The sequence below is a fragment of the Anomaloglossus baeobatrachus genome, chromosome 9 (genome assembly GCF_048569485.1).
Source record: "Anomaloglossus baeobatrachus isolate aAnoBae1 chromosome 9, aAnoBae1.hap1, whole genome shotgun sequence".
Lineage (NCBI taxonomy): Eukaryota > Metazoa > Chordata > Amphibia > Anura > Aromobatidae > Anomaloglossus > Anomaloglossus baeobatrachus.
The window spans coordinates 198,602,306-198,614,303 of NC_134361.1; the positions used below are offsets into that span (position 1 = coordinate 198,602,306).

At 46.5% G+C, this 11,998-nt stretch overlaps 1 protein-coding gene across 4 annotated transcripts in view; it reads left to right on the top strand.

The window, feature by feature from the left end:
- The window catches only part of FLNA (filamin A), a 139,464-nt gene extending 129,003 nt beyond the window's left edge, over positions 1-10,461 (top strand). For all 4 annotated transcript variants that reach the window (XM_075324200.1, XM_075324202.1, XM_075324201.1 and 1 more), the window contains 16 exons: positions 1,439-1,541; positions 1,668-1,808; positions 2,345-2,473; positions 2,558-2,731; positions 2,899-3,060; positions 3,138-3,341; positions 3,446-3,598; positions 3,787-3,909; positions 4,555-4,821; positions 5,685-5,822; positions 6,117-6,232; positions 7,116-7,248; positions 7,448-7,624; positions 8,272-8,490; positions 8,669-8,872; positions 9,265-10,461. In XM_075324200.1, coding sequence (XP_075180315.1) covers positions 1,439-1,541; positions 1,668-1,808; positions 2,345-2,473; positions 2,558-2,731; positions 2,899-3,060; positions 3,138-3,341; positions 3,446-3,598; positions 3,787-3,909; positions 4,555-4,821; positions 5,685-5,822; positions 6,117-6,232; positions 7,116-7,248; positions 7,448-7,624; positions 8,272-8,490; positions 8,669-8,872; positions 9,265-9,452 — 2,631 coding nt within the window. In that variant the 3' untranslated portion in view covers positions 9,453-10,461. The remainder of the gene's footprint in view (positions 1-1,438; positions 1,542-1,667; positions 1,809-2,344; positions 2,474-2,557; positions 2,732-2,898; positions 3,061-3,137; positions 3,342-3,445; positions 3,599-3,786; positions 3,910-4,554; positions 4,822-5,684; positions 5,823-6,116; positions 6,233-7,115; positions 7,249-7,447; positions 7,625-8,271; positions 8,491-8,668; positions 8,873-9,264) is intronic.
- Positions 10,462-11,998: the final 1,537 nt, after the last annotated feature.

Below are 11,998 nucleotides of genomic sequence, written 5' to 3' on the forward strand. Positions count from 1 at the left end.
GAACAAGGTTCTAATTGCTCTCCAGATGCCGCCTTTCGAGCCTTTGAAGGATGTCTCCCTTCCCGCTTTTCTCGGGAAGTGGCCTTCTAGTAACGGTCTCGTCTCTTAGGAGAGTTTCCGAGCTAGCAACGCTCTCATACAAATCTCCCTTCCTGGTCCTTCACCAGGACAGGGTAGTTCTGCGTCCGATTCCGGAATTTCTCCCTAAGGTGGTATCCCACTTTCATATCAATCAGGATATCACCTCACCTTCTTTGTGTCCTCGTCCAGTCCATCAATTTCAGAAGGATTTGCATCTGTTGGTTCTGGTGAGAGCACTCAGGTTCTACTTCCCGCATGGCGCTCCTGCGCCACCCGGATGCACTCTTTGTCCTTGTCGCTGGTCGGCGTAAACAGTCGCAAGCTTCTGAATCCACCCTGGCTCGGGGGATCGAGGAACCAATTCTTGAAACCTACAGTTCTACTGGGCTTCTGGTTCTCTCAAGGCTGAAGGCCCATTCTACCAGAGCCGTGGGTGCATCCTGGGCATTACGGCACCAGGCTACGGCTCAGCAGGTGTGTCAGGCACCTACCTGATTGAGTCTGCATACTTTTACCAAGCATTTTCAGGTGCATACCTACGCTTCGGCAGACGCCAGCCTAGGTAGATAAGTCCTTCAGGCGGCGATTGCCCACCTGTAGGAAAGGGCTGTTTGACGGCCCTATCACGAGGTATTCTTTTACCCACCCAGGGACTGCTTTTGGACGTCCCAATTGTCTGGGTCTCCCAATTAGGAGCGAAAAAGAAGGGAATTTTGTTTACTTACCGTAAATTCCTTTTCTTCTAGCTCCAATTGGGAGACCCAGCACCCGCCCTGTTTTCTCGGGGGTTTTTCTGTTTTTTCGGGTACACATGTTGTTCATGTGGTATGGTTCAGTTCTCCGATGTTTCCTCGGATTGAATTGGTCTTTAAACCAGTTATTGGCTTTCCTCCTTCTTGCTTTGGCACTAAAACTGGTGAGCCAGTGATCCCACTGGGGGTGTATAGCCAGAAGGGGAGGGGCCTTACACTTTTAAGTGTAATACTTTGTGTGGCCTCCGGAGGCAATAGCTATACACCCAATTGTCTGGGTCTCCCAATTGGAGCTAGAAGAAAAGGAATTTACGGTAAGTAAACAAAATTCCCTTCTTTTTGCAGACTTGCGTTATTTTTTTGCAGACTTGCGTTATTTTTTTTGCAGACTTGCGTTATTTTTCATTTTATATTTTGTACACTATCTGCAGTGACAAAGTTGTCAATTTAACTGTTCCTTGAGTTTGATGAACTTGCAATGGAGTTTAAGAATCTTTTTTTTTTTTTTTTTTTTTTTTTTTTTTTGCCTCATCGCTCTCCATATTTTCCTATTCATACTCTTCATTTAGTAAATTTTCGATCATGTATGAATTTTCCTGTTTTAGGCTACAGATCGCCCTGTGATGGGAGTGAATGGACTGGATGTTGCTGGCTTGAGACCATTTGACTTGGTTATTCCCTTCACAATCAAAAAAGGAGAGATCACTGGTATAAACATTTGCCGCATCCCTGGCTTCTTGCACTTTTTTCTTTTTCTTGGTCTCCTGGCTTAATTTCCATATCCCTTAGTTTCATTCAGTAAATTTTTTTGACACTTCAATGTTTTTAATGTAGGAGAAGTCCGTATGCCTTCTGGGAAAGTGGCCAAACCCGACATCACCGATAACAAAGATGGAACGGTCACTGTCAGATACGCCCCTACAGAAGCTGGACTTCATGAGATGGACATCAAATATGATGGCATCCACATTCCAGGTAGGACTTCATTGCTGGACCCAACAAGCCCAATTTGAAGACTTTTTGCATTGTCTTCTGTGGCTCATTAACATTGACTGCTTGCGTGGTGCGATCTTAAAGAAACTGTTTCTCGTAATCTTATAAGCTCGTCTGAAAAACATGACCGCCTCCCAAAAAAAAAGCAACCCTGGTCTACAGGTTCTCATATTGCAGTTTTGCACTACTTCAATGAAGCTGTTTGCAATACCAGACAACCTGTAGACGAGACTGACTTTTTATGGAGGAAGGCTGTAATGTTCTAATCTTGAACTATCCTTTTAAATTTTTCCTTATAAATTGTTGGCTTATATAGCGCCATCACATTCCGCAGTGTTTTAGAAATCGCTGTTGCCTTAGAGGATTTAGGTTGTGAACACAAAGCAGAATGTCTTACAAGTGTTAAGAAATCTGAATGTCCAGAGGAAACCTAAGATTGAGCCATGGAGATGACCTGCTACAATTAAACAATGACCTGATTTTTTTTTTTTCTTCTCTTGAACCCATTTAATTTTTAGGAAGCCCCCTGCAGTTCTATGTGGATTATGTGAACAGTGGCCATGTTACAGCCTACGGCCCAGGATTGATTCACGGCACCGTAAATAAGCCTGCAGTGTTCACCGTGAACACCAAAGATGCCGGTGAAGGTGAGCACCAAGGGGTGATTATAGCAACCCTTCTCATCCTTTACATAAAGGCTTGATATGTTTAATATTTTTATTTGCACACAGGTGGTTTGTCACTGGCTATTGAAGGTCCTTCCAAAGCGGAGATTAGCTGCACAGACAACCAGGATGGCACATGCACCGTGTCTTACCTTCCCGTCCTTCCCGGAGATTACAACATCCTGGTTAAATACAATAACAAACACATCCCCGGCAGTCCTTTTGTTTCTAAAATCACAGGTTAGTGGGTTGTCCATTTGGGTTGTCCATTTGGGTTGTCCATTTGGGTTGTCCATTTGGGTTGTCCATTTGGGTTGTCCATTTGGGTTGTCCATTTGGGTTGTCCATGTTAACTGTATAATTTTAACTTAAAATATGGGTTTGTAATGATTCTAATTATCCTATAGGGGACGACACTATGCGCATGTCTCAGCTGAAAGTTGGTTCTGCTGCGGATATACCACTCAACATCACCGAGACTGATCTCACAGTATTGACCGCTACTGTGACCTCTCCTTCTGGAAGGGAAGAGCCATGTCTTCTCAAGAGGCTCCGTAATGGACATATAGGCAAGTCTATAACCTGTTTTATTCTTGTTTTAACTTATGGTTCTAGATTGTAATGGCGGCTTTCCTTTTATTTGTAGGTATATCTTTCGTGCCAAAGGAGACTGGAGAACATATTGTTAGCATCAAGAAAAACGGCCAACACATTCCCAACAGTCCAATCACCGTAATGATCAGCCAGTCAGAGATTGGTGACGCAAGTCGTGTGATAGTCTCTGGCCAGGGCCTGACTGAAGGAAAGACGTTTGAGCCGGCGGAGTTCATTATTGACACTAGAGAAGCGGGTAAGATGTCTTTAAGATTTTAGGTTAAGTGGGTTCCCTGCCAGTTTCTAATCTACTTTTTAAAGCTAAAAACGCTAAAAATGTCCTACTTGTCAACTTTTCAGGTTATGGAGGTCTTAGCCTCTCCATTGAGGGCCCCAGTAAAGTGGATATCAACACAGAAGACTTAGAAGATGGTACATGCAAAGTGACGTACTGCCCAACAGAGCCTGGAAACTATATCATAAACATAAAGTTTGCTGACCAGCATGTGCCAGGTATCTCCTGCTATAAAGTGAAAATTGTAGACTTTTAGCCTGTGACCTCAATGTCTCCTTTTGCTACAATTTTTTTTATTTTTTTTACCACGCCCCTTTTTGAGGATTAACTGTAGCACTCCTTTAGTGGATTGACTGGATTTATAAAAACTGATGTGCGTATAATGCGCTCCCATTATTTTCTGTAGGCAGTCCATTCTCTGTCAAAGTCACAGGTGAAGGAAGATTAAAGGAGAGCATCACACGTAGAAGAACTGCGCCCTCTGTGGCCAATATCGGAAGCCAGTGTGATCTTAGCCTGAAAATACCTGGTAAGTATGGCATCGGTAAAGGGACCTGGTCACCTAGGACATGTAGTCTGATCTGTGAACAGCATCATATAATTCGGTTTTGTTGGAAAAGATTCAGCGTAACTTGTATCTTATTCACTTAAATCCCTGGTAGTCCGGTGGGCGGTCCTACTTGGTGATGGACGACTTCTATCTCTGTGCGCACAGTCTTACAGGGAAGACTGTCAATCACTGATGGGACTGCCCACTGGATAACCATAAAAACAAATTTCAAGGAAAAAAATTAAAATTTTACTGGGTTTTCACAAAAATTAAGATCTGCTCAGCGCCTCCTGCTCCATAACTGCCCGCCGATCAGATGGTTTTCAATGAGTTGCCCTTTAAGAGACCTGTTTAGTAGCGGTTTAAGCATGTTGACTTAAATTGTGGATGCTGCACCTTATACTTAAACCATTTTATGGAGTTTCTTGTGTCCAGATGTTGGTCCCACTTGTCTAAGGCCCGTTTTTTTTGGATCCCCAAGAGTAACTGGAGAGTGGACTATACGCAAGTCTCTCCAGTCACTTATCCGGATGCAGCAGCCAACAATCTTGTAGGATCCCGGATATGCAATTAATCTCCTAAATGCTTTTAAATATTCAATTAAATGCTGTTCCTACTTCACAGAAATCAGCATCCATGACATGACCGCTCAGGTCACAAGTCCAACTGGTAAGAGTCACGACGCAGAAATCATGGAAGGAGAGAACAACACTTACTGCATCAGATTTGTCCCTACCGAGATGGGCGTCCACACGGTCAGCGTCAAGTACAAGGGGCAGCACGTTCCAGGGAGTCCGTTCCAGTTTACCGTAGGACCCCTGGGTGAAGGTGGTGCACATAAAGTTCGGGCTGGAGGTCCAGGCTTGGAGAGGGCAGAAGTTGGAACTCCAGGTACGGTGCCCTGACAACTTCAGGGGACATAGTGTGTAAATCAGCAAAGATGGTCACTGTAGGCTTGTTCTTGGGGCCAGTCGCTTTGGCTATACTTGTGATGCCAATGGCCATATATCGTATTAGCAATTTAACATATTTTTCAGTTTTATAAAGATGCCCCAGATTATAAGATGCACCTCAAATTCAGAGGAGGGAAAATAGGAAAAAATCTTTTGTTAAAATGTCCATTTTATAATCCTAGTGCGTCTTAATCCTAATGCTCAGCAGGGGCTGAAGTGGTGGAGCAGCTCGGGAAGGTCACAGGAAGCAGGGTCAGCGATCCTGCTGGCTAAGAGGGGGTGTTGTATCTCAGGAGGGTCAGCGATACTGCGGGCTTGGGGGTGTCATGGCGGCGGGTGGTGCTATTGATCTGCCGGTCGTGCTACAGGGTTGTCACTGCAGAGGAGGACTCAGTGGGGTGACGAGACAGGATGTCACGGCAGTTGGTGCCTGATCTGACTGCGGACTCCATTGAATCGCCCGAAGTCTACTCGATGGCCTTCAAAAAAATGGTGGCTGAAGCGGTGTGCGCACAGAATGGTATCGACAGCCATTTTCTTGAAGTCCATTGCGTCAACCGCAGGCTATTCAATAGAGCCTGCCGTCAGCTCAATGCACCCACCACTGCCACGACACTGCAGTAACACTGTATCGCTGACCCTCCTATGACCCCAATTTACCACCGCCGCCCCAGTAAGCGCATTGTATAACGCACTCCCATTTGTACCCCCAGTTTTGGGGAAAGTGTCTTACAATCTGGAAAATGCTGTAATTTTCCAAGTGAATACTTAGGACTTTTTTTTTTTTAAATCTAATTTCAGCTGAGTTTAGTATCTGGACAAGAGAAGCTGGCGCTGGGGGTCTGTCCATCGCAGTAGAAGGACCAAGCAAAGCAGAAATTGCTTTTGAAGATAGGAAAGATGGATCATGTGGCGTGTCCTACATCGTCCAGGAGCCTGGTAGGTTATATCTTGTACAGATAACTTGTAAGTCTGCACTCTCAAATCAATGGTGTGGTGGTATGGGGAAAGGTGGTCCGGGGGGATTGTCTGACTCTTCAGCTGAGGATTGGTGCCAGGGTAATAAAATGGTTGCATAAAGGTAATGGGGGTAATGTAGTTATGTAGACTTGACTTGCAACCATTTCATTCATTCCAATCCCTTTTTTATTTTTTTTTTTTTTTTTTTTTTTTTTTTTTTACTGGGACAAGTCGTTGGTACGTCCTACTAAATAATGTTTTTGTTCTTTGTAGGTGATTATGAAGTTTCCGTCAAGTTCAATGATGAGCACATCCCGGACAGTCCATTCATTGTCCCCGTGGGTTCTCCATCCGACGACGCTCGCAGACTCACTGTTTCTAGTCTTCAGGTGAGGCACTGGGAAAAACCTTAGCCCGTACTGTTTGGGCAGAGAATCTGTTTCCTGAGCAGCTGCCAATATCCCTCTTATATTCCCGGACCACCTCAGTGCTGAAGTGAAGAAATCGGTTTGCTTTGGCATTGACTTTGGTTACGTTTAGTTTGACTGCCCATGATCATCCATTCACTTAGTAAGTGCTGCCATCTGCAGGACACTGTTACCCTTCTGCATCCTCAAATCCTAATTAAGCCCCCGCTACTCCCCCCTTCCTACAGCAGATTCCCAGCTGACTCAGGAGGATCTCATGTGTTTTTCTCGTGTCTTTCTTAAAGGCTTTTAACAGGAATCTTGACCCAAACCTGCCAGTGTTTAAAGAGGGAGAGGAAATTGAACCTGAACCATGGCTTTGGCTTACTGTCATGTCTGAAGGCTCCATACTGGGCATATTCAGGGTCTTGCTTCTCTTCAGGCTGCTTTTTCTCCCCTCTTTCTTTCTTTTCACCACTTTTCTGTAAACCATTCCATCGGCTACCTGCAGTGTATCCGCATGGTTGACTGGGCCCCTCGTAAAAAGATGTCACGCTCGAATACCTGCACTTGACGACTGTCAAAAACCTCTTTAGTGCTGGTGGAAAGCCACAATAGAGGAGGTACTGACCTGATTAAATCAATCATCTCCCCTAGTCCTTGGCCTGTAGACTGTTTATTCTTCTGTCCTCCTTTGCACAACGGTAGACCACTGCCAGGTTCTCCTTCACAAGCGTCCTCTCCCTCACTAAACCGGTGCAGGACAGGTAGGTATTAAAAGCCTGTGACTGATCAGCATGGAGATTGACATTTTAAAGGGAAATGTCTATTTGCAATGTTTCTAAACCATTTGATGTGCTTTTAGGAGTCAGGGTTAAAGGTCAACCAGCCGGCATCTTTTGCCGTAAGTCTTAATGGTGCCAAAGGAGCTCTAGATGCCAAAGTGCACAGCCCTTCAGGGGCATTGGAGGAGTGCTATGTGTCCGAGATTGATGAAGGTGAGCATGAAGAAATGGCACGAATGTAATGCCCCATTTTTGTTACACGTTGCTGTAAGACTTGTTTACGGGGCCTGGGACATAATGCAGTCAATGCTGTAATTTTTTTTTTTTAAGAAAAAAATAAAATTTCTGCATCCTACAATAGTCACCGGTGTGCTTATCATAAATGATGTATAAGACTTGAGTTTTCTTGCAGATAAATATGCTGTACGCTTCATTCCTCGCGAGAACGGCTTGTATCTTGTTGATGTTAAGTTCAATGGTTCCCATATTCCTGGCAGTCCGTTTAAAATTCGGGTGGGAGAGCCAGGGCAAGCGGGAGACCCAGGAATGGTGTCTGCATATGGACCTGGATTGGAAGGTGGCACCACTGGTAAGGCTTAGGTCGTACTTTTCGTTTTATAAGATGCACCCCAAATTTAGAGGAAAAAAAGATGGGGTCAGTCGTATCTGGTGGTGTCTTACTGGGGGGGGGGGGGCAGCAGTGGTGGAGTAGGGCAATGCTGCGGGCGATGCGGCAGGTGTCCCAGATGCCCGCGGCAGGCACTGAGAGGCAGGTGGAACATCCAGAAACTGTTGGCGGTGTGAGCTTCAAAGAAATGGCATCTGGAGTCGTCACGGGCGCAGATTGAGCTGCGGGCTCAATAACAAGCCGATATCTTGTCTGCGCCCTCTCCACCATCGGGTGCCATTTTCCTCAAGTCTGCTGTAGGGAGATCAATGGGCCGGAGGTGTTCGCAGATGAGATCTTGAGCCGAGAGCTCAAGCTGCACATGTGACGACACAAAGCGCCATTTATTTGAAGCCCTCACCGTCTAGATTTTCGGAATGGTGGGTCCGCACCACTTGCAGTGTGCCTGTGACCCACAATCTCTTGTGACCCCCACCCTCACCACCTGCCTGGTAAGATACATTCTGATTAGAAGACGCACCCCTTTGCCTCACAAATATTTGGAAGGAAAAGTGCGTCTTATAATTCAAAAATTCGTTCTCATTCGTTCATCCCTTCTTCCTTTTCAGGAAATGCTGCAGAGTTTATTGTGAACACCACAAATGCCGGTGCTGGAGCGCTGACGGTGACTATTGATGGACCATCCAAGGTCAAAATGGACTGCCAGGAGTGTGCAGAGGGCTACAAAGTCACCTACACACCAATGGCTCCTGGTAGCTACCTGATCTCTATAAAATACGGTGGACCTTATCATATTGTCGGAAGTCCCTTCAAAGCCAAAGTTACTGGTATGTCTGCTCCCTCTCTCCCTACATGGATCACTCTTGTTTAGACCTCAGAATTTGGGCATGTCTAGTGTTTGGCCATATTTGGAAACCTTTGGATAACTTGGTGTAAACCATTCCGTGTATGATGACATGTTGCTTGCAGACATAATCCATATCTTGGGACTTTTCTCTATTCTAGGGCCCCGCCTGGTGACGAGCCACAGTCTCCATGAGTCATCGTCGGTGTTTGTAGATTCTGTTACAAAAAGTGAAGCCTTTACACAGCAAGGAGCCCTTCCAAAAGTGTCGTCAGATGCTAGCAAAGTAGTCGCCAAAGGTCTTGGTTTGAACAAAGCTTTTGTCGGACAGAAGAATTCATTCACAGTAGATTGCAGCAAAGCTGGTGAGTTCCCGACAGTGCAGGGACAGGACAAAACGTGGTAAAATGAACTTCTAGTAAAGTTAAATTACAGCCCCCAAAACCTATGGAAATGAAGAGAGCAACATGGTTGAGCCTAAATCGATGAATGCCAGAGGTATCGAAGCCCTCAACTTTGCTTTCTCCATCAGTATCATTCACCATGAATGGAAGGCATCTTGGTGGATGCTCAACTATGCTGCTCCATACATTGGCAGAATTGGGTCAGTAGGACCCCATTCTAGTGATCTTGGGGGTTGTCTGCTTTGGTTTGCTGCAGCCTTTCTGGGATTTAGGTTATTCACTTCATAAATATCCTAGATTGTAAAGAGAAGAAATTCTGACTGTCTCATAACTGGAAATGTTTGTTCCACCAGGTAATAATATGCTGCTCGTTGGGGTTCATGGACCAAAAACCCCATGCGAAGAAATTGTAGTGAAGCATCTTGGAAACCGGCTGTACAACGTCACGTACCTCCTGAAGGACAAGGGCGATTACATCTTGGTGGTCAAGTGGGGAGATGAGCACATTCCAGGCAGCCCTTACCACGTGTCTGTGCCCTAAACCGCCCCCTATAGTCCCTTTTCCAGACCTCCTTACCCTTTGTGTGCGTGTCTAATGTACAGTTGCCCTACTCCCAACAACCCCCTTGTGACTTGAGGGGGTGAGAGGTTGGCTTGGGTTTGGGGGGGTTTTTGCTTAGCTGGTTCCAAGTTTATGCAATGGCCATATTAACCCCTGTGGCACTGAAGGGGCAAAGTGTCAACGGGTGCATTTGGTTATATAGAAGAGGGATGATCAGACCTCTCGGGAGTACAGCCCTTTGCTGAACTTGGCACTTTCTATCCTATGATTTGAGATGGCTGCTAAAAACAAGTTGGTCTAGGTCCATCCCTCGCCTTCCAGGGCTGCTTTCATATGCCACATGCTCCCGTGTACCGTCTTGCCCCCTGTATTTGTTTACATTTGTCTGTTTAACCCTTTAATTTTGTTATAAGGCATAAGGGATCTCTGAGAGGGCAATAAGTGTTCATGGGAGGGCAGGAGACCTAACGGAGCAACCAGATGCCGTAATCACCTTGTCCAACCCCTAGACAGCGTAGCACACAGATATTCTATATTTTTCTACTACCTGTGGAGCAATTCCATGATGAAACAAGTGACTAAACGCCATTGATACAATTGACACACAAAGCTAATAAACCTTCAAAGCAACCACTACCTGTCCGAATCCAGAGCACGGAGTCTAGTGCTGACCCCATCTATCCACCCTGTTACAGTAGAATATTTAGGTCCCCTCGGGTGGGGTTGTGACTTTCCCATTTCCCCCCCGTCCCCTTAGTATTATGATGTTTGTCATACATGTTGTTGTCCGGAGATTGGGTTACTTCTGAGATACTCCATTGGGTGCTGAGCTGGGTCCTTCCAAAGGCTGTTCCAATTGGATTGCTTTAAGTTAACCAAATCTGTCTAAAATTTTTTTTTTTTTCTAAATAGTTTTGTGGGTTTTTTTGTGCACGACTACAGTACTTTGCTCTTTAACGATAACAATAAAATTCAGCTTTTAATCTTCTTTTGGACTTGTTTTCATTTATTACTTTGGTTTAGTTTTGTGCTTCAATATAGAAATACTTTACAAATATAATCACTTAAAAGGTAATATGAAAAATAAATCTCTTATCTATACAAATGCTAATTTCTTTTTCGCTCCTAATTGGGAGACCCAGACAGTGGGTGTATAGCTACTGCCTCTGGAGGCCGCACAAAGAACTACACTTAAAAGTGTAAGGCCCCTCCCCTTCTGGCTATACACCCTCCCGTAGGAGTACGGATTCCTCAGTTTTAGCTTTGTGCGCAGGAGGTCAGACACGCACGCATAGCTCCATTGTTTTTAGTCAGCAGCAGCTGCTGACTATGTCGGATGGAAGAAAAGAGGGCCCATACAGGGCTCCCAGCATGCTCCCTTCTCACCCCACTGTATGTCGGAGGTGTTTGTAAGGTTGAGGTACCCATTGCGGGTACGGTGGCTGGAGCCCACATGCTGATTCCTTCCCCATCCCTTTTTACAGGGCTCTGGGTGAAGTGGGATTTACTGGTCTCCAGGCACTGAGACCGTGCTCCATCTACAGCCCCTGGAGAAGATGCTGGATGGAGCGGAGTACATCAGGGACATGGCCCTGCTTCCTCAAGGTACTCTGTGTCCCCGTGCATTTGGCGCTCACACTGCAGCATGCTGGGTGTTGTAGTGCGCCGGGGACATCAGCGCTGCGGCGCTTGTGCCATGGCCTCATTCAGCTCGCTGAAGCAGGCACACTTTTGGGGAACGGTCGCGCCGGCCGCTGGGACTGCGGCGCGGCTGGCACTTGTGGTGCGCCGGGGACTTCAGCGCGGGCTGCGCTTTTACGGCGGCCGCGCTGATAACTCGAGTCCCCGGCTTTTGCGGCCTGGTTCCGTTCGTTCCCGCCCCCAGACCTGCCAGTCAGGAGAGGGGCGGGACGCTGGTCAGTGCATCAGCGCTGAGGGCTGGAGTCGTTTTTACATACTCCAGCCCTCACAATAGGCACAGAGGGGACACTGTTTCCCGCACTTTTGTTTGGGAACTCCCACGGGCCGCCCCTCTCCACAGACGCCGGCAGCCATTCCTGCTGACACGCTGAACTACAGAGGGGAGCCGGGGAGACCCAGACAAGGAATTCTGCGCCTCTTACCCGCTATTCAGCGGGCGGTAAGCAGCCCTCTGGGCTCACCCCCTCTTGTGCCAGTAGTAATCTTAGTATTTTGTTCCTGCAAATACTTTGTACTGCATAGCGCTGGTCGCCCTTTGGCTATAGACTCTCTCACATTGCAGAGAGCCAACAGCATGTCGTCCACAAAACGCAAGGGTGCCAAGGCACAGACATTATATGCTTCCTGTACCGCATGTGGGACTTTTCTACCGGCAGGCTCCACTGACCCCCCATTGTGTGCAGTGCTCGGCCCCTGCGGCACTTGCACAGTCGGGACCTCTGCTGGACGTGACCCAGGGTGTACCACCTGTGAATGCTGTCCAGGTGACAGGAACTGAGTTTACGGCTTTTGCTGACAGAATGTCTCTGACTATGTCACAAATT